Source organism: Macadamia integrifolia, chromosome 1 (genome assembly GCF_013358625.1).
Source record: "Macadamia integrifolia cultivar HAES 741 chromosome 1, SCU_Mint_v3, whole genome shotgun sequence".
Lineage (NCBI taxonomy): Eukaryota > Viridiplantae > Streptophyta > Magnoliopsida > Proteales > Proteaceae > Macadamia > Macadamia integrifolia.
This window is the reverse complement of record NC_056557.1, coordinates 31,115,188-31,138,387: the sequence shown is the minus strand read 5'-3', so window position 1 is coordinate 31,138,387 and position 23,200 is coordinate 31,115,188. Positions and strand designations below refer to the sequence as shown.

The window sequence follows — 23,200 nt, the reverse complement described above, 5'->3', positions numbered from 1 at the left end:
AAAATTTTTACATTTGTCCCAGTTGACATAAAACTATTACTTTTGTGCATAATCATATTGGGCAAGTGTTTAAACAAATTCATTATATTGGATGGAGGGGAACAGCAAAAAATTTTCCAGCTTATGAGAATTATATAATTCAGACTAGGGACAACCAGTTCCATGGCCAATTACAAAAACTGGAAGTGTCACCAGTTGTGTACCTCATTCAAGTCACACCAAACTTCCAAAATACCCTAATCATGGTCCTTTGTGAGCTATTTGAGTATTGAACTGGCTTACCTATATATCTAACCAAATTTGATCAAGCCTAATAGGAAATCTATTTGAGAAAGTATGAACAACTGTCAAAAGGTGTCAAGTCTAGTATAAATTCTCAAAACAGCCCAAATGCATGAAAAATTAATGCAATGGAAAGGAAGTATACTCCCATATTCACACTACCTTTCTCTGGACAATCCAAAACACAGCTCAAGTGAAAAACAAAATGGAGTGAGTTTGTTCCCTTTCCACTCACGTTTAAGACACATCCCCTAGTTTTTAAGCAATGAAACTTAACCAGTGAGACGTGTGTGCGGTTTCCTATCATACAAATATTCCCATCAAAGATAAAAAGATAAACTGACATATATATATATATATATCTAAATAGGGTATATTGGCTTATCATTAATAATCCTCAAACATGTGGGCTGAAGCTCAACTTATTCCCACATCCTGAACAGTATATAAAATAGCGGGGCCTCTACACCAGCATGCCCAAAGCTGAAACCAATTTCACCTATACAAGTAATGTCATCCGCACAAAAGAGTCAGCCATTGGAAGAAGGGAGATTCATATAGAGGGGCAAAGTGCAAATATACGTTATGACTTCCCCTCCTCCTCGCTCTGTAGAACCCTGTGCAGTTGGAATGTCTCTCCTTGATCACCATTCAATGACCTTCTCTCAAAGCAACAAGCAGTCAGCTGCCTCAGCAACCTCTCGAGGCATGACTGTAAACAGCTCTCTGGATCTTGAGTGCATCTGCCACGACTTCTCTCTGGCATAAATCAAGAAGATACAAAACAGGTGATTTCATGGGTTCTTCGTACGCCAACAAAGCAATGCAGTCCTGGAAAAGATGCATCACTTCAGAAACATCGCCCACCAAAGTATACAAATTCTGGATTTTCAAACTATTATTACTTGCATTAATGCAAAGGATATACAGAATTTAACATTATAGGAAATTCACACAAGGGTTTAACAAACAAATAAGTGATAATGTCTCGAAGACTGGTTGGAAATATGTACCACATTTTTTTCCCCTCATCCGGTCTTCGAGCTATCATCACTTACTAGATTTTGGATATAATTCTATGGGTCACATACTGAACCACTTGGATGGGTGGTCCATTGTCTCAGAATTTTCTAGTTTATTCCCAGCTGTCCAAATATCAAACTTTAATGCCCATTTTGCATGTGTGCATCAGATAATGCAGTCAATTGGAAAATCATTCACACTTCAGACCACGATGTTGATAATACCTGAAGTATATAAGGTATCTGTGCAATCCCAAAAAATCTCGCCAATTCAGCCCTAGCATATTCACAGCATCCTCAATGTCCCCAACCTATATATGAACCACACCACATGTCTTCTATATTAACACAATTGATAAGCAACCATTTATTTGTGGTATACTTAATATAGATATTGAACAAACAAAAATATGCATGACTAGAATAAAGTACATGGAAATAATGACAAAATGTCTAGCAGACCATATCAAATAATGTGGTATTTACTAAGTTGCATGGGCTCAAGTGTGGGTATATGTCTACCAGTGGAATCCATCTGATCATTTTTCTTTTCTTTTCTCTTTTTTTTTTTTTGGGTAAGAATCCATCAGATCATTACATCTTAGGATATAGGGACTCGGCTAGTATGCATCACCAAATAGGAATGGGTACACAGACACATCATACAATACAAGTATATACAGTTCCCCAATAATCAAATAAGCCAATGGTCTGGACACATTGCTATATCCAAAAATTATAACATTTAGCTGCAAAAGTACACAATTATGAACTCGCAAAATGATTTAACTCTTTTGTTTAGAAAAATGCATGTACTTAGAAGGATGTTGCTGGGCAGTGTTCTTTTTCCCATATTAAATAGTCCGTGGGAAGCTGACTCAATTTCTCAAGGAAACAGACTATTAAGTCCTCTCCAGCATCGAGAATCACTCATCAACTTGCCTTGGAGAGTATTAAATGAAACCAAAACAAAGCATGGTAGCATGCCAAAAATTGCATATAACATAAACCATTTTCAATAAATAGATGTTCACTTTCTAGAAAAATATATAAAGAGAAGATATTTACCCGAACAAGTTCAATGTATTTCTGACAATGCAGTTGAAAAAAAAAATAATGGATGATTTATTCTACAGGAAGCAAACATTATATAAATGTCAGCTAGTCAGAAAGATCACTGAACAAAAGAACGATAATAATTTAATCCACATAATGATACAGATATTAATAAAATAGAAAACTGAATATTTTGAAGAACACCAATCCATGTAAAAAAAATCAAGGGGAAAAACTACTGCAGCTGTAATAGAAAATATACACCACCCTAAATAACTTAAAAGCTTAGAAAAAACAAAGGATATAATCAACATCAATGAAAAATTGGTCACCAGATTAGCAGCAGGCAATACATAGTATCAAATGAATTGGATACCTCAAGAGTTTAACGAAAGGAACAGCAAAAAATGCTCAGAAATGGTTGAGGGATACTAAATACAGAGTCAACTTGACAGTCAACACAATCAAGCTAAACAAGTTAATAATATGAAACTATGAAAATAAAAAACATCATCATTATTTGATGTAGGACATATTTCTACCTGGTGTCTGAAGACTTGGGGCCCGAGTATGGGATTGACCAGCCCAGCCACCAGGATCATGTCAGTGATTTGACAAGGCCACAAGCAGGGATACTTTTACATACCCCCACCATTGAATAAAAAAAAAAAATATTCCCTCTGTTACTCTTCTAATAAAACAATGCTAAGTTCCGCAAGAACAAAGACAGTAAGACAATGTTTATCATTTTGTTTATTAAGTTGTTCAAATTAGAATAAACAGAGTGAATTTTTGGGACCAAGGAATTAGCAACGGCAGTCAGCAGCCAGTCCAGCCTGCTGGCTTATCTGCCACATGACAAAGGATATATTCACTTCTAACCAACTGGAGAGAAAGGCTTCTAAGCAATCTCCAGCCTTCGCATCCTACCAAGGCTTCCCTACTGCATCTCACAGTAGAGCAGTTTGGATCCCAGAGAACCATGATACATTTCTGACAGAACACATGAGCTCAAGGCTAAAATATTTCTCCAATCATTCTTTCTACTACCGCATTCCATTGTTTAAATAAAAGACCAAAAATGTAAACTAACTAGAAACCCTTCCCTACATGAACAGCAACTTGGACTAAAAAAGAAACTAATAAAATAAAATAAGGACAAGACATATACCCTGTATCGTGACTACGCTTTTTTGAAAATAAATAACTAAAGAAAGAACCCTGCATTACTTAGTGAAATTATTCTGAAAATCTAGGAATCTTTAATCCACGCAATCACTTATTTAATTGGGCCCCATAGCTGTTGTCTTCAAGACAGTAGATCTTCACATGCAAGAAACAGCTTGGACTGAGGATACATTTCCAGAATTCTAGGAGACAGTAACCACAAGCACCTAATCAGAACCCCACCAGACTTCTTATACACAGGATGCAGAATCTGAGAGTGTATCTCCTGAAATTTAGGAGATTTTCCTTATCGCAAGCTCTCCTTTTCTATACTTAAGATATTATTCATAGATAAACAAATACCCTCTATTTGAATTCAATTAAAATAATTTAAAAATTAAATTCAAAATTGATAAAAAGTCAAACCCCCAGTCCAATAACAAAAATTGAATTTTTGATTGTAGAAGCGATTTTCAACTTTTAAATACGGATCCTTTGATAGCTAATGGAAGTGGATTCTTGACCTTTATAATGGGAAGACTTGCATTGACTCCCTTGGGAAGCTTACTTTTGGTGCTTTGGTTTATCATATATGAAAAGAGCGCAATATCAGGCTTTGTAGAGGCAACTCTAGATCACAAGATTAGAAATTGGACTCCCATCAAATTTGATGTGAACTCCAAAGTATCCATCAGGCCATGCATCTCGTCAGCATGGAATCATCATGTTGCGTCTACTTGGAACTTATCTTTAGATCTCCGTCCGATGCATAGATCTTCTTTTGATTTAGGCTGTGTTTCTTTCCATGTTTTCAACTTTTGTTAGTATTTTCTCTCTCCCCACCCCCCACCCACCACCCACCACCCACCACCCACCACCCAAACCCCAATTCTTTCCCTCTCCCCGTTTGGAGTTGGATGTTCCAAGAAGTATATGCCAATTCAAAAAAATAAAAATAAATAAAAATAAAAATAAAAAGAAGAAGAAGAAGGAAAGAGCAAGAAACAGAATTAGTGAATCATGATCATAATAGGCAAAACAGCACTGGGTGGATACCATGAACCTTTTAAATGTCAGATTGAGCCAAGATTTTAAAAGGAAGCTTTTCAATCAAAGTACTACAACTACTAAAATTTCCATCAGTTTTGCAGCTTCCTGCACTTTTTAGTAAATTATAGAAGGCTGGCTATGATTGGATCTGAATTTGGGTTTCAATTTTAGTTATTTGGTTTAGTTTAATTACAATTTTCTTTCAGTTAGTGTTTCATGTATTCTTGTTTGAAGCTAGTGGGGCCATTTTTTGTGGGATTAGGGTTTATTAGACTCCTTAAACATCACCCATGTCCGTGACATGGAGTGTCTACAAGTTGGGGCACTTTATGGCCCCACATTAAAAAGAAAAAAAAGATTGTGGTTGTATAGAAGCTAAGAATTGCTGTCACTTTTCTTCTTAATTATTTTGGGAGAATGTGGCATAGATCTTGAGTACAAAACCTATGCCAATTGAGTGGAGGAGAAGCATTGTGGTTCTGATTTATAAAAACAAAGGAGATGTCCAAAACTGCAATAACTATAGGGGCATAAAGCTTATGAGCCACACCATGAAGCTATGGGAAAAGGTTATTGAGGCGCACCTAAGAAAGAAAACCAAGGTATCGGAGACCTAATTTGATTTTATGCCAGGGAGATCAACAACAGAAGCCATTTATCTCTTAAGGAGGTTTATGGAAGTTTTTAGAGCCCACAAAAAGGATCTACATATGGTCTTTATTGACTTAAAGAAAGCATATGCTAGAGTCCCGAGAGAACTAATTTGGCATGTCCTTTAGAAGATGGGTCAGATTAACTATGTGGATATAATTAAGGACATGTATGAGGGAATGGTGACGAGTGTGAAAACAAGAGATGGACAATAACAAGAGATGGACAATGTAACGAACTCTCGATCACAATTGGGTTACATCAAGGATCTACTCTAAGCCCCTATCTGTTTGCACTCATTATGGATGACCTAACGACGCACATCCAAGACTCAGTCCCATGGTGTATGTTATTTGCGGATGATATCATCCTGATAGATGAAACTATGGATGGGATTAATACTAAAACTAGAGCTATGGAGATCAAACTTGGAACCAAGAGGTTCTAGGTTAAGCAAGACGAGGACAGAATATATAATATGCCCTTTCAGTTAATCTGGAGGAGGGAAGGGAGGAGTGAAGCTTGGGGAACAAGAATTACCTCTGAGGGATTGTTTTAAATACATGGGATCTATCATTGACAAAGAGGGAGGTATAGAGGATGAGGTTGCTAATAGGATTAAAGTGGGGTGGATGAAGTGGGGTGTATGAAGTGGAGAGGCGCGTCGGGAGTATTATATGACAAAAGAATACCTATTAATCTCAAGGGAAAATTTTACAGGACAATGATACGACCGGTTATAATGTATGGACCAGAATGTTGGGCCACCAAGAAAAGTAATGTGGACAAACTGAGTGTAACTGAAATGAGTATGTTGAGAGGTATGTGCCGGAAGACCAGGATAGATAGGGTAAGGAATGAGAATATTAGATATGAAGTGAGGGTTGCACCAATCCATGACAAATTCTACGAGAGCCGTTTGAGGTGGTATGGCCATGTCCAACGGAGACCAATGGAGGCCCCAGTACGGAAGAGTGACTAGATTCATTGGGAAGGCACTAGAAGAAGTAAGGATAGACCTAAGATGACTATTAATGAGGTGGTACGAAAAGGTATGCAAATTGTAGGGCTTGATCCGAGTATGACTTCGAATAGAGTTTTGTGGAGAACAAGAACCCGTGTTGCTAACCCCCTATAAGGGATTTTTCCATGATGTGTCTCTATATTCTACGATACCCTCAAAACTTTTTTCTCCTTTTAACTTATCTTTTGTACTTCATTACTTTCTATTACTTTACTGCATTGGATCCATGTAGCCGACCCCATTCAGTTGGGATAAGGTTATGTTTGTTGTTGTAATCTATCCAAAACATATTTGTTGAGATGCAAGAGAAGCAAGGTAGGCGTAGGTTAACATTTTCCTTTTCTTTATCAGTTGTTCCACATGAAAGTGAAAATTTTAAACTAGAAAAATTAGTTTTTTTCTTCCCTATTAGTTTTAGTTTTGAAGGTCCATTGCGTCAAATAAGAGGATGTCAGGTTGGTTCACTAAGGTGAACAACCCCAGTTGTTTTTCTAACACCAATCCGAAGACTAGATCTGATTTACAGATCAGAGGTCCATAGGAACTCACAGAAATCTGGATGAATAGGAGGGAGCCTGTAGCTGGCTATAGGGAGCTCTGATGGGGTTCAACTTATGGTTAATTGCTCCTCTTATGGTGCGGATCAAACCCTCCAAAGGGTTTTGTAACCTTATCTCAGGTTTGGGAGATTGAGAAGAGTTCCCAATTAGGAAACTAATGTCAGCCTCCAAGAATAGATGATAACTTTAGTTGGTCACCAAACTTGGGTCGAGTGAGCCTCTTGGGGGATGGAAGGAGACCCTAAAAGGGCTTGAAGGTTGGCCTTCTAGTTGGGGAGATCTGGCTTGGTTGATTTCCTTCAAAACCTTGACAGTAGGGCTAATTTCGATCTCTTCTCTTGGCTGCTTCAATTGAACCTTTTAATGAGGCTTCTGAACTTCAAACAAGCTTGTAATGATTACTCAAACACTCTCACAACAAACAGAGAGAGAGGGGTTGAAAAGGGGGGAGAAGTAAGGAATGGGTATCTCACCTTCTTAGGTTTTGGGTATCACACACCTCAAGGGATTATGCATCTCACGGTCTCACCTCTCAGCAGCCTTTCGGACATGAGTTTTTTTTGGGATGAATAAAGTATGTATTAATCCAAGAAGAAAAAATATACAAGGGAAAAAAAGAGGGGGGGGGGAGGGAGGCACACGACCAGCTAAAGGAACAAACCCCAAACAGAAAGGAAAACCTTAACGGATACAAACCCTCAAGGGAGGGGGGGAATTAGAAGATGAAGATTCCAGAATAACAATAGCCTTTCAGGAGATCATGACCGGTAGGGCAGTGAAGGGTAGTCAATTTTGTGGAGATTCTCCAAATGGCATTCTAAATCCTTTCGAAGTTAGTGGGAGTTGGACGTCCATTTCGAAGGTTCCCTCTCCAAGATGATTGATGATGGCCACAAAAAGTGAGCTAGGCAATAGTGTCACAAAATGTGAGCCATAAAAGTCATTATCAATCCAAAAGCATCCATACTAAAGAGAAGAGAACTCTCTACTAGAGGGCCAATAGCAAGAAAAGGAACTTCCAGATGAAGAAGAGAAAGTTGCAGGAGGAAAAAGAAGATGATCAAACATCCTCATTCCCTCTCCAGCAAGGCAAACAAGAGGGGACTGGAATTTCTGCTGGTGATGAAAAGACTGCTTAGGAGGGTGTTGGGAGAGTCCGCCATGCTATGAAGTTGGGGGGGATGTTGCCTTTGAACCTAGACTTTGCATCAAAGGCAGTTGACCTAGTCCTAAACAAAAAGTCCTACAGAGGAAAGACTGAATGTCTTTGGTAGGAAAAGATTCCAAGAATGAATCCTTCCCTCTCTCCATGTCTGGAGAGCCGAAATGAAGAGGTCCCAATATTGTCAGAGGAAGGAGAGGGGAGAGGGCCCCATCCTTCATTTAAAGAGACAGAGGACAGAAGCATCCTGTCCCAACCCGATAGAAACATTCTGACTGAGGAAATGACCATGAAGATGCCGGATCTTAGCCAAAGAAAGTTAAAGAAAGCTTCATTCCCTATGGTTATAGGAGATAGCCTCCAAGCGATTCAAAGAAACCTGGAATAGTGAATAAAAATATGGAGTTGGATTTTCAAGAGCTAAAGTAGACCTAGAGACCCAGTAAGTTCTTTTTAGAGGCACATTTCTCCAGATCAGTGAGGATCCAGCTGATTTAATGCACCTGATGCCAAGACCTCCCTCAGCTTTAGGGAGGCAGACAAAACTCCAACTGGAGGGGCGGAGGAACTTGGTGGAATCGGATCCCTTTTAGAGAAAAGAGCTGATAAGAGACTCAATAGCTTTGATGGTTGGGGGAGGGTGAACAAAGATCACAGACATGAGTTTTTACTCACAATTCAATAATCAATTCTGTCTTTAGTACAATCGATGGGTGCCTCCTTATAGGCTTACATAGCTGATTTCTGAAATAGGAAACTAAAAATTGGAAATAAACTTCCTAAATTACTTCTAACTTGCTAACCTATTAGGAGTAATTTAACAACTTCCTAGTGCAGTTGGTGAGTTGTGGTTCACACAAAGCCCACGCTTACCAGGACGTCTAGAGTCCAAGACTCCTGGCTGTTATCTACTTCCTCATCTTACCATAAAAAATAAAAAAAAAAAAAAAAAAAAAAAAAAAAAGTAGGAGTAATTTAGTAACTAACAACAGAACATAAAAATGAAAATTAGCCTAAATTACAAAATAGAAACTACTTGACTAAAAAAATAGGAAACTAACTTGGACAATCAAAATAGAAACTTAATCCTAGGCTATCTTGGCCAATTCAATAGCTGCTGGAACTCTTCTTTGAAGCTGCTATCTTCTAAGGGCACCTGTAAGTACTTCTAGAAGATCCTTTTGAAGACAAAAACTGGAAGCCAAAACACAGCTGGTTGATGGGAAGATGGGCTGCTGCTAAGCTGGCCTGAAAGTCCAAAAAGGAAACCAAGTGACTACCCAAATCTGGGCTGAGAAGCTGCTGTCCGATGGGCTGGCTGGTCCAAGATTGGACTTGGTTCAATGGGGCTAGCAGCCCCTTCCTAGTGCAAGCTTGATCAACATCATAAGAAGTTTGTTATTTACTTCTAAATATAAATGGGTTGATATATCAAATAGATAAGCCTTCTATTTTACCTATAAATATATGAAAAGTTGAAATGGAGTCATAATCTTCTCCTTCCCCATCGATGCTGACGATACAACGGTCGGGAGAACTGTTGAAGAAATTGAAGTTTTCGAAGACAAATCGGAAGAAGAATACCAAGTACCTCCCATCTTCCATTCACATTAGAAGTCTCTATATCAATTTTACATTTTAATTAGGAAAGTTTTAATTTCAGTTTATTATATAAAGGGATAGTAAACCCAAGTTATTGGACAGATTTGAGAATGGAGTGAATTTGAATTGTTTAGTGCCTGATAAGTACTTGCAAGGTCGTGTGACCTCCTCCCCACTATTTCTTTGCAACTCCTCTCCCTCCCCTGCAACTCTAAGTTCTCTCAAGGATTTCTTCCCTTCCCTTACCGACTCTCCATCACAACTCTTCTATGGCAGTGGCAGCTGCTACTACTACTCCATTTTCTTCATATTCTTCCCTCTTCCCCAACTATTCCCCTTCCCCCCACCCCCTCCCCAACCTCTTTTCGCTCTCTATTCCACAGGTATTTGGGACATAGGAACCTAGACAGCTTGGCAACTAATCACAAGGACAAACCATGAAAATCCCAATGCCTAGGCAGCAGATTGACAACTATAAGTGATCTCAAGAATTTCATTATTGCAGTCTCGTGGAAAATCTCCTGAGTTCAAGTTTTAGAAACCCAGATCTAAAATTAGTTGTGAAAAAACCTACTATAGTTGTCAAAAATGTCGCTTAAGCATCCAAGCTCTTTCTTGGGTCCAAGGCAACTGCACGCCAAGGCTTTAAGTATCGGTATCAGGTATCAATCATAGGACCGGAAAGATGCAAGATACGCTAAAGATATCGATGGAAATGATCAAGAAATGCATGGATGTGCTTATGATACATATAAAATACAGTTTTGAAGAATAAAACACTTTATTATGCACTGTGTAAAATATAATCCTGATGCAAGGATTTGAGTCGTTTTTACCTAACCTAGTGATGCATAACCCCAATATAAAAGTTATGTAAGCACCCAAAAAAACAAAGAGATTTGCAATTTTACTGCTTTCTCGCACAAATCTATTTCAATCCATGATATGAACACTATATGTCACCAAAACTTGATGAAATGGTACAGATTAGAATCGTCTTTTATGTTAGATGATTTCCTTTAACTCATATCAATTGCTCTCAGTTTTGCATCTCACTCACAGTTCCTAAGTCGCATTTTACCAGTATCACACCATATCAGATTGTATTAGTCTCATATCGAATCATATCGAACTCACCAAAAAAGGATATCGGAGCGTATCTTATGTAAGACTAGATCACATAGGACCTAATCCCAGGCAAGATCTAAAAGTCTGGGCTGAAATATGATAAAATTGAGAACTCACAAAGCGTAGCTCAGATAGAGCTGAACTTTGGATCGAATGGAGATCCTATATGAGAGAATGAACCATAAAAAATTGAACAAATTCTTCCAGCTGGATTGAGAGATCTGCTTGTTGCAAGAAAAATGAAACTTTTGGTGATTCTTCAAGGACCGGAGTTGGAAGTGTCAGATGATCCTCAAATCTGGATCAAGTGGTACTCCTAAGGTCCTCAACAAACCCTCAAAATCCTGCAGTGGTTAGAGATCTGGTTATGCACTCGAACATTCTTTCTGTAAACCCTGAAGTTGGACTCGGTCACCTGGTTGTGTGTGTCTTCTAATCAGCAATCTTAGAAGACTGCAATCTCACTTTAAACAGTAGAGAAAGATAAAAATAGAAGAAGAAGATGGAGGTAGGGGTAGGAGAATTTCTATCTCAGCCTGAGACTCTCACCCATAGATATCCTAACTGTTGAGCATCCTATCTTAGGAATAAAGAGCAGCAATGGCTGTAAAATTCGTTCTTTCATTAATTCTCAAAGTATTACATCAACTCCACTTATATAAATGAGGGTACAACATTACAATTTAGAAACAAAATAAAAAAAGGAAACTAACATAAAATAGAAACTAATGACTTTTAGTACTAACTATTGACTTGTACTCTAAGAAACTAACATAAGACAATAGGGAAACTTTCTAGAAGATTAAATCTAACTTTGGCTACTTGTTAACACAAAAAAGGAAACAAAAAGGGACCAAATTACTGTTCTGTTCACGTGAACAGTAATTTTTGTTTTGGGTCGGCTTGATGGGGCTGGCTGGTCTAGTTTGATGGAACTAGCAGTCCTCTTCTTTTGCAGGCTCAATCTACATCATATTGTATTAATATAGCTTTTATGTTGGACATAAGTATAATCATCATACATATAGTCATATACAACACACCTAGGGTGACTAGCCTACACATAGGTGTGTGCCTTGCCACCTAGTCGCCATGACAACCATGAAGCCTAAAACTACTTACTCCTTGCATTTTCAAGTAATCTTTGCTTAATTCTGAGTATTATTTCATCTGTTTCCTATATAATACTTAACTCATGATTTTTTCCCATTGGATGACAAGGAATAATAATTATATTCTGTTTTTCAATAACCTATTTTCTAAAACTCATTAAGAAAAAAACCCCCTATTTTCTCTACAATGTCTACTTGATTTCTTCTTCGATATTTCTTAATAAGTCATCTGTTAAAAACTTAATATAAAAAAGGGAAGGGTGGGAAAGAAGAACTGTGGTGAAGGAAAGAAGAAAATATTTTGGACCCCAACTTTGTCTTGTTCTTTTGAAATCAACCAGCAAAAAAGAACAGAACTTCATCCAAGCTGGTGCCACTCAGACAAGAAACCTAATTTCAAGTGGTACAATGCAAGTGACAAACCCAAGTCAAGTTAAATTGGTAAATATCCTTATGGTATCTCAGCAACTCATGTGATTCACACAAAGGAAGAAATAAACAGTTACAATCTCCACCAAATTGCACTCTAAAACCACAGATTAGATTCCTTGAGTTAGATCTTTGAAAAATTCTCATAAATGTTGAAAGATGATTAGAGGCCAACAAATTTAAATCCATATACACAGGATGGTACAGCCATCCCAACATGCTGCAGACAAATTGAACAAATTCAGACCCCATAAATCAGAAATCACAAAACATTACTAGATTGTTCAAAGGCTTCCACAAGGTATCTTCTTTGGTCAAAGTTATATACAAGTCAATAGCAACATCAGATATATTAAAACTTACATGATCAGATAAAAATCAGAAAGTAAGTGAGCAAGAAATGTTAAAAAGTTCTAGGTTACAATTCTCCTGTTCATACAAGCTCTCATTAGGTAAGGAAGCCGTAAAATCATAATCAGCTTCACAGAAATTGGATATCAATTACCAGATGTACGTAGTAATCAAGATAATTCAGGGGCAGATGTGATTCAGCTCTCAGGCCCTGTGGGTAACAGTCAGAGTGTAGATTTTCACTACTTATAGGCCCAGGTCCTCGTTCTTGGTTTTCACCAGCTAATGGTTTAGCAGATATGGATATAATTTCTCTTTTTGCTCCCCCCCCCCTCCTCGTTCTTGGTTTTCACCAGCTAATGGTTTAGCAGATATGGATATAATTTCGTTTGGCTCCCCCTTCCCCTCCCCTCCCCTCCCCTTTCTTCCCCCCACTTGCCTGGTAATGAAGTGCACACCTCTTATCTGGGGGCCTAGGCTCTTGTTTCCTTTTCCCTTGAATATTTCCTCATCATCAATTGGATTCACGGTAACTGAATAGTAAAAGGAAAGTTGGGAAAGACAGATGAACAACCAACTTGAGATTCAAATTTGTTTCACATCATCATCATCTAGGCATCCTGTATAGTGTGTTTTGCATTAGCACTCCACTTGCTATTACACGGAAGAAATGCATTGCAGACCTCAGCACAGCGGTAAAGTTGCTTCATTGCGACCTAGTGGTCACGGGTTTGAGTCAGGAAACAGCCTCTCCGCATAGTGGGGGTAAGGCTGTGTGCATTATGAACCTCCTCAGACCCTGCAGCGGCAGGAGCCTCATGCATTGTGTGTGCCCTTTGATACTGAAAAAAATGCATACCACAACGAGCCACACATAAGTTACAGTGTATATCAGAAGGTGAAGAAATCTACCTGTAATATCTGAGGATACCAATCTCGAAGCTTGCCAAACACAGAATCAAGATCTCCACTATTCATAAGCTTCAGTAGAAAAATAGGATAAAGTATATCAAGATTAATGCCATAAAATATTATGTTATTTATTGCAGCAGGAAAGAAGATATGCAAACACTAAGGGCCCGTTTGATAACGTTTCAATAAACGCGTTTTTGCCGTTTCTGTTTCCAGAAACAGCAGAAACGGAGCAAAAAGCGTTTAATAAAACTGTTTTGTTTACTTATTTTTAGAAATAGAAATAGAAATTTTTACTTATTTATGATTCAATAAACGACCCACGCCGTTTCTGGAAATGACTTGTGGCAATTCTTTCACTAGTTACCATCGACTTCTAAAAACATGACTTATCAAACACCTTCAATTCCGTTTCTGTTTCTAGAAACGAAAATTTATGTTTCTGCGTTTCTTGAAACAGAAACGGCAGAAACGTTATCAAACGGGCCCTAAAAATGCAAACAGAAACATTTGAAGACGAGCAGCAACCATAAGATTTTTAAGGATTTAAAACTTGGCAAGAAAATGAAAATGATAATTACAACACGAACAATTGGCAATCAATCTTAGCATTGATATGCCGTTGCTTGTATTGAGAACTCTGGCCTTTGGCTCAAATTTTGGACAATGGAAGTTCCATAATCAAGGATTACAGTATCAGTATCGGTTTCTGTAGACATAATGGGAATGCAAGACTCACTAAAGATATGCACAGAAATGGACAAGATACACATAGAGATACAATTTTGCATAAAAAACAGTATAAATAAGCAATATATAACATGTATCATGCACAAATACTAAAATGGAGAACACCATATTGAGAGACATGTGCATTCAATTGAATTATTATAAAGGATGAGGTTTCTTACGTGTAGTAATAGTCCATTGTCGATTTTCTGAGAAAGTTTAAAATATATGAACAAATTGAGGCAATAGTTCATGTTTGATGCAATGTTTTAGTTTGTTTTATCTTAATCTACTTAAAAATAGAAAAAAAAAAAGTAAAACAAAGATTTGCAGAAAAAAATCGAGTTTTTTCAACTTATTTGTTTTTCCCTATGTTTAGCTTCAATGGATGATTTTTATGATTCAACCTCTAAACATTAGTTCGATTGTCGATTTTGAGTCCTTTTTTATGAATAATTAAAAGCCTCAAGTCCAAGAAATGAAACGGAGATTGATTGTGCAGTTAGTAGTGCTTCAAATTTTGGAACCTTAAGTACCGCTAACGAGAAGAACATGCACTGTTTTGAAAGTGAAATGGGTTCCGTAGATACATATATTAAGTATTGATACATATATATGTATATCGTTACGTATTGGCACATATCGTAATCGATACGCAAGGATATACTTCATCTTTTGAAATATTGGATCAGGTCAGTATGGACAGATGCTTTAAACCATGTCCATAATCAATATCATTCGTGACCCAATCTTTCAATGCTCCATTCAAAGTTTATTAGTTAACATGCCTATTGAGTGGAACTTATGAAACTACATTGTCCCCGTTGGCATGGGCCAGATGCTCATGTCATTGCAACAAGAGAAAGGAGAAAGAGATAGATCATTCCTGTCTACACTTGAGCCACATAACAGCCAATATAGATTTCACATTTTGAAAGGGATGTATAATGCAACTTTTTCTCATGTATTGCCATAGCATTTTATGCCATCACGTTTTTGCAGGATGAATTAGTAAAGGGAAGGATGACTGAAAAACCTTAATCATTACTAACCTAGAAGCTGAAACCCTTGCCTTCATTGCCTCATTTATATGCCATCAAGTTAGTTATCAAATGCCGTCACAGCTAGACAAGAATAGTGAAGAGGAAAATATTTGTATAAATTTGTGTGTGAGAGAAAGAGAGAGAAAGAGTGAGAGAGAGAGAGAGAGAGAGAGAGACCATGGGTATCTAGAAAGAGATGAACCGGATCCAATTTGAAATCAAAGTTACCAATTTGGAACTAAAGCTTTTAGGATGTTTTAGGATTTATTTAATTTGGGAAGGATTGAGTTATCTTATTTTGGGAATAAATGTAATATTTTATTTTGGTAGTTATTATGCTAAGTAGAAAATTTTCAAATTGAATTTATTGTCTTTCTAATATTTTTAGTTTAGATCTTAGGAAATAATTAGGGAGTTTCCTTCCTATTTCAGTTTTAGATTTTAATTAGGAACTTTTTTATTTCGGTTTAATATAAACTGGCATGTAACCCAAGGTATTGGACAGATTTAAGAATAAATTGAATTGAGCTGTTTAGTGCCCGAAGGGTACTTGCAAGGTCGTGTGAGCATTCTTCCCTCTCACTTTCTTTGAGTCACTGCTCTGTATTTTATTTCATTTTTATTTTTTTAATGAATAAATGATGCATTAAGAAAAAAGGAGAAACTATACAAGCGGGAAAACGGGAGGGGGGTGGGGAGGGGGGAGGCCATCAGCCAGCTAAAGAAGGGGAACAAGCCCAAGGAGGAGGGGAGTAAAAAAATCACAAACCCAAAAAAGGAAGCGCCAAAACTAGAAAAGGAGGAACAAAAAAAGGTGGGGAAGACCTTAATGGAGGGGAGGGGAGGGGAGGGGAGGGGAGGGGGGGAGAAAGAATGATGGTAGAAGTAGGAGACAACAATGAGCTTGTTCTTAGGGGAGTCCTCAACTCTACGGTGGGGGGAGGGAATCAACTTAATACTAATGTCAAAATAGATGGATTTTCAAATCATGTCGCAGGATCTAGATTTGACTGTCTATTTACGAAGATTCAACTCCATCTAGATGTGGTTGATTGTGCCACAAAATGCTAGTTTTCCCCCAATGTAGCAAATGGACGATCTTCCAAAAGTCATGTTCATCCAAATCAACTCTCTACAAAGTGGAAGAGCTCTTTTGCCAACAGGTCAACAGCTTCTAAGGACCTTTTTCCAGTTGGAAGAGAAGGGCAGGAGAAAAATAAGATAATCAACATCTTCAGAACCATTCCAACTTGCATTAAGAGGGAGGGACTTGGATGTGCCAGTGGATAAGAAAAGAATGAGTGGGGAGGCAATAAGAGAGGGCTAGATAGGCAGTGAAGCAATGGCGGGGAATGTGACCTTTAAACCCGACAACCTTTCTCCAAGGAATAAGAGGCCCCTTGAATTTGACAGGATCCCAGGCTGAGGCGGAGGAAAACTTTCTAGAGGAGGTTGGAAGCCAGAGGATTTTATCATCAATTCCATGATGGCCAGGGGGGATTAGAGGCAAGGAAGCCCAAATGTCAGTAAGCGGAGGAGAAGATGGTTTTTTTTTTTTTTTTTTTTGGGGGGGGTGTGGGGGGTGTGGGGTGTGGGGTGGTGTGGAGGGGAAGAGGAGACCAGACACCATTAGAGATGATGGAGGCAATAGTGGCATTTCTGCATTTCTACTCTGTATATCCCTCTTCGATTCTATTTTCTCCTATTATTGTTTCGTCTCTTTATTTTCTGCAACTACTGAACAGATAAGGAATCAAAGAGACTATTAAGCTATCATCCTGATAGTTTGGACTAACACTATGCTCCCATAGTCGATTGAAACCCAAGAATCTCAGCCCCAAAGAACCCTTTTGGTGTCAGATTGAACTCGGATTCAGACCTGATTTTTACTGTACCGTCAGATCTGAGTTGTAGAGGCAACCCGCCTTCTTCAATTGCTGTTTGAGCTGTTTATTGGTTGTGATCAAGAGGCCATTGAGTTTCCGACTTTTACTGGCAATTTCAGATCATTTTGAAGCCTGAGCAGGAGTAGATCTCCAGTGGAATCGAAGCAACCTCCGCTAGTTTTGGGTGTGTTCGAAGGTTGAATATGAATCTTCAATCATGAGTAATGCTTAGACCTTTTCTTTCTTTACTTTCCCATTACCCCTATAGCCCCTTTTATACCACTTTATCCTTTAATTACCTCCAGTTCCAACTCCAGTCTTGAACAATAATTCAAATTCCCACTTGTTCCTCTTCTTAACCGATCCATTAAACATAAGAAACTTCTGGCTATTTACAAGAGTGTTATTCCCTTTGCAACGCCAGTTTATTTACAAGAACTGCCATCCAACTTTGATATTTAGTTATTGCACTCTTAAATGGGCTCATAAATGATCCGAGTCCAGCTTTGAAACCCGGATCCGTATCAACATAAAATTTCACTCATCTATTTGAAGCCATTAATAGGGCTTAATCATTTGAGATCTCGATGGCCTTTGACACAAGCAAACCAGCCACTCAGAGCACACCACTCTTACCACTTTCAAGTCTCAAGTATCATTTTCTCCTCTTACGAGTCAAGTATCAGAACCAACGGTCTCTGAGTGAGAAATAAACAAATGTGCATCAATAGGAAAGAAGTTCAGTAAGGATGATGAATATAAAGATGAAACTGGACCAAGAAATCAGATATTATGGGCATTCTAAGAACAGAGGAGCTTGCGGCATCAATCATCCCCCTCCTGATACATATCAGCATGCATGTCTCCAGTTTTTGTTCTTTCCCAACAATATTTCTCGAAACCTTTCTAATACACCTATAGAAAGTGGGAAAGGTGGACCTTGTAAAGAATCTTTAACCTCAACATATAGCCTGATTGCCCAACCAAACAACCCTCCTCTATATATCAAGGAAAGACCTACTTCACACTTAATAAACCCAAAAAAAAAAAACAAAAAAAGTAACCAAGACTAGGCTTTTGCTGTCACTGAAAAAAAATTCTCACAGCAAATTACAAAAAAAAAATGTGACTAAGAAAGACTCAGAATCTAATGTCACCCACCAAAACAACACCAACAAATTGAGGAGTCACTCAGAACGGACAATGCTTCCCAATAAACCCTACCAGGAAATTGCGTACACAATTGAACATGAGAAACATACCAAATTGAGACTCCATGAAAAAGAAATTGCTTCCCTCCAACCAAGAATATAAGTAAAGTGCACTTAAAGCTTGCTACTCTAAACCAAAAATATCTGAGTCCATCACACCTGATCTTCTTACCTGACAAAGAATCTTTCTGTGGCTTAGTGCATATGTATAGGCTTGCTCATCAATGCCATTTTCTTGAGCTACAGGAATAGGAGGGAGTGTACTTTTACTTGCCAAATCAAATGAATTTAGTGTATCTTGATACCCATAGTGTTGTAAGTTGGAACGAACTAGCCTGGTTCCCACATTCCAAAAAAAAAAGAGAGTTAGAGAACAAAAGAAAACATGAGGCAAAAGAAAGTGAATGGACAATATAAACATAATGGTAGTAAGAATACTAATTTAAATTTAAGATTTACAAAAATATATAAAAAAGAACTCCAACTTATCAACAACAACAATCAGCCACCACCAAGATCCACTTGAACAAACTTAGACATACTGAGTTATATAACTATGATACTATTGGTAAATTGGTTTTCTTTGCAACCATCAATCACCTATGGATGGAGCGTAACATTTGTAAATGGACCCCCAAATCTCGCTCTCTAGAGGAGATTTGAAAAGCTACCTACTTTGACGTTACCTCTAAAATCCATATCCTTCACGGCCGCCCTATCTCCAACTCCCGTAGAAATGCCCATATCATCACTTCTTGGAACCTGAGGGTGGACATCATCCCTCCTTCTGAAGCCACCATGGACCCCCCTCTGCCTGGTTGAAGCCCTCCCCTCCCCTCTTCTCCTTGAGATGATTTTGGCTGTGATGTTGGTTTTGTTTGTTGGTTGTTTGGGCTTTTTCTGCTCTTGTATTTGTTTCTTTGTTTCCTGTAGTTTTGGCCCTCGGGCTAGCTTTTCCTTATTGGCTTAAGCCTTCTCTCCCCCCACCCCTTTTCCCTTTGTATATTCTTCTTCATGCTTGGTAATGAATTATTTATTCATCTAAAAAAAAAGTCTCTAAATTGCAGGAACCCAACTAGCTAAAATAAAGTGAATAAAATCAAATAAAAGGCAATCTTCCTAAATAAAGTAAATTTCTAAAATCCTACTAGACTAAGGACCCAATATGGGTCTGGTTCATCTTTGGTTGGATGCCTAGATGGGTATGGATCGCTCCATGGGTGTGTATCTACATCAGGGAGGGAGAGGATGACACATACTGGGCACTCCGCCACCTTGTCCCTGTCAATTAATATGAGTTGTGACATTCTATCTCTTTTGTAATGGCTGAAACTTCTTTCGTTTTTGTAATCAGAATGCTCTATAGTTAACCATTTAAATGTGTTTTAAAGAGTCATGGACGTAATTGGATGCCTTTCATTAATTTTCTTCTAATTTTTCCGTATTCCTCCTTTTATTCAATTTACATTTGAAAGTTTGAGGGGTCCTTGATGCACAAGCATCACAAGGCATTCTCCGTGCATCTACAAGTGCTTAAACACTGCTCCTACACCTGCTCCACGGTTTAAACATGCAAACATAGATAGGGTTTCAGTCTTGTTGCAGCCTTGCAGGTCTTGTTTCTCACCACAGGGATAGGTTTCGGATCAAGGACTAAAGGGTTTGAGTCGCCTGTAGGTAGAGATCCCTCAATCAAAGCCTCAGTCCAAGCAATTCAAGAGTGAGGGAGATCGATCTACTTGTTTGGTACTGCAACTATCTCCTGGAACAAAGAGAGAGCGAGAAAGAGAGAGAGAACAGGGAACAAGGAAGAAAGAAAGGGAAGAGGAAAGAAGAGAAGGTCAGGAAAGGGGAAGGAGAAAAGCAATGATGGCCTTCATGGTTTTAAGCCAAAGCTTCATTCAAATTTTCAATTTCTCAAAAAACTTCAAATCTGTCCTACTCTACCACGTTGGCTATAAAAAGGAAAATCAAAACCTAACAATGGAAACTAGTGAATCTTCCTACTAACTTGACCACACCCTATACTAAGAATAAAAAAAAACAAATCAAAGTACTAAATTATTCCCAAATCATTCCACGCCCAACTGCATCACCAGATCTTCCAACACTGAAAGCTCATGATACTATTGCAAACTAGCATGTCAATCTTCCAAACAGAAAAACCTTGGATTTGAAGTTTTATTTGGCGATCCAAGAATTGTCGCATAACAAAAGATGCATTGAAGAGTCAGAATTGAGTTTAGTACCAATTCTCTCCATGTATCTTAAGACACACACTAAGCATAAAGCAAGCTATAACTTGCGAGCAATAAATATACGCACAAAAAACATTAAAATATGAAGAAGCAGACAATATGATTAAAACTTTCAACTTTTACCGACAAATGGAAAGTCCAATGGAACACAAGCTCAAACCAATAGTGAACATACCGATGAATAATGTTAAGAGGCAGTGATATTTTCTCAATCATCATCTGCTGCTTCATTCTTTCCTCCAGTGCAAAAGCCTAAGCAAGAGCAAGAGAAATTAGAGAATAGAAACATCAATTCAAAATCTATACAAGATAGACGATGTCTGAAAATCAATTCACAGGAAAGAAAGTGTTTAGCAATAGAAATGAACAAATTTAACAGGTAACGTTTTGCCAAGTGACTTGCTACATGCAAAACTTCACCAACCGAAAAGAAAAATAAATCCTTCAACAGGTGCATAACCGGGAAAACAAAAGTGTGTTCTACGTACTGACACGTGTCTGTGATTGCACTTGCTTTTCCTCCCGAAACATATAATCTAACAAGAGACAGAGATATAATACACTATGCCTCAACTCATTGGGAACATCATACAAAAGTGCACACTTAATATGTTATACGTTCAAGCACATAATTCAGAATGTTAAGGGAAATGTTGCAACCATAGTTCAAAAACTCGGGAAATCTTGCTGAAATTTCAATAATTTATATGATTTTTGATATGGCCAATACAAAATGCCCCACGAATCAGGGATTCAACATTGTTTTGGTCGAAATTTCGGGCATGTCTATATTGGGGGCAAAAATGCACTGTTTCAGCAAAAAAAATCCGGTCATTGCAATCATATCACCCCCCGAAGCCAGAAACGCCCAACTAGGCCAATAAATCTGGTCACAAGAGATGGGAAGATCCACCAGTATAAATGCATTTGTCTAAACCATAGTTCTAAATCTCAAATTTCGTAGGTTGCGATGGTTTTGACCCACTCCGAAACGAACTAGGTACCAAAATTAAAAATGTACCTGGTTTCAACCAGTTTTGACATGTTTAGACAGTCCTTTCAGTCTGAGTGAGCCATTCCTTAGGTTAAGATACCTGACAAATGTTGATGATGAATCTTGTCGATGGGTAGTGATGGACTTTCAAAACAATTGGGCTCAAAACATATCAAACGCAAAAGCGTTCCAGTACTTTCATACAGGATCAAGCTCATAAATCAATTCCTCATGAGCATTCAACAGTTATCTCATTCAAATAAGCCTAATAGTTGAATTAATAAAGAAAGACCAAAAAATTACAAAATAGCAAGTAATAAGAACCTAAAGCACAGTGAAAAAAGACCTCTCTTTTTATTTATGCGAAATCAGTATGTATATTTTTTACATTAGTATAAAAAAAAAAAATGAGTATGACATCACTAAAAGAAAGAAAGGAAAACAAAATAAGTATAAAAAGACATCTCCAAAATATTTTTATGAAGTCCCTCCATTTATTCTATTGGACATCCAATGGCACAGGCACCTGCAAAGTCCTTACAGAAACTGGTGCAAATACGAAACTTAACCTTTTACCAGTATATATTATCGAACATAGATATTGAATGCTCTTAACGTTATGAACAAATGATAATCCATAGAAAGTATGTAACACAACAGGCTCACCTGATAATGGAACGTACACAATACCATATCATAACACAGTACACTTGACAAAACAAAATAGCATGCGAATTGAGGGGTCTTCAATGTTTCAGTTTTTTCACCGAAATGGGGATCATATTTCAGTGACATTTCAGCCATTTTGGTAGTATATTTCTGTTTCAACCAGGGTCGAAATCCCAGTCAAAACAAAATTCTTGGACCTTGTCACAACAGAAAGAGAGCGCAACAAGATGGAAGAGCTAAGGAAGAAAATATAAGAGTAATAGCTTACCTCAATACCAAAAACAAATGGTTTCTGCCCAAAGTTGACATTCACCCTGAAGAATTAACGTTAAGTATATGTCTAAAAATATTAGAATCTCAAACTCTCTGGTAGAACACAAAATTGCATAGAAAGTTTTAAAACTCAATATGAATGTGATATCTGCAAATTAAGACATTCAAGGAGCACATCAAGATTAAAGAAGTGCTAATGATTTTTCTAGGAAAAGATGGATAAAGGAACTTCTTTTCCAAAACCAAAAGAAAGCTCAACTAACAAAGCCTTACCCAACCACTTAGGTGGCCAACACAATCCTATTGTCATTCCACTCCATTTCCAGGCTAGATCTCATGTTAAACATATCAGTTACCAATGCTTCAAACTAAGTCATTTTTTCCCTTCCCGTATTCTTTTAACACCTCCAAATTCCAGTTAATACCATCTTAATCCTAATTGGTTCATTCACTGATCTCTATTGCAAATTTCCAAACCATCTCAATCAACTTTTCCTTGTCACATATTGGCACTACTACTGCCAAGTCCCCCTCATGCAACCATATATGATTCTATCCTTTCCAGTCTTGTCATTCATCTATCTCAGCAGTCAACATCCCCATCTAACCTACAATAATTTTATGCAGCT

The 23,200-nt window shown here is 37.8% G+C and overlaps 1 protein-coding gene across 1 annotated transcript; it reads right to left on the bottom strand.

Moving 5' to 3' along the window:
* Positions 1 to 641: 641 nt before the first annotated feature.
* On the bottom strand, positions 642 to 22,633 carry LOC122077215 (ran-binding protein M homolog). The gene is made up of 7 exons (XM_042643084.1): positions 22,567 to 22,633; positions 20,811 to 20,887; positions 18,550 to 18,712; positions 13,509 to 13,577; positions 2,373 to 2,434; positions 1,530 to 1,615; positions 642 to 1,113 (listed from the first exon to the last, which is right to left on the bottom strand). Exons 2-6 carry the CDS (start codon positions 20,864 to 20,866, stop codon positions 1,591 to 1,593), a joined length of 375 nt encoding a protein of 124 aa, XP_042499018.1. The 5' UTR covers positions 20,867 to 20,887; positions 22,567 to 22,633; the 3' UTR covers positions 642 to 1,113; positions 1,530 to 1,590.
* Positions 22,634 to 23,200: the final 567 nt, after the last annotated feature.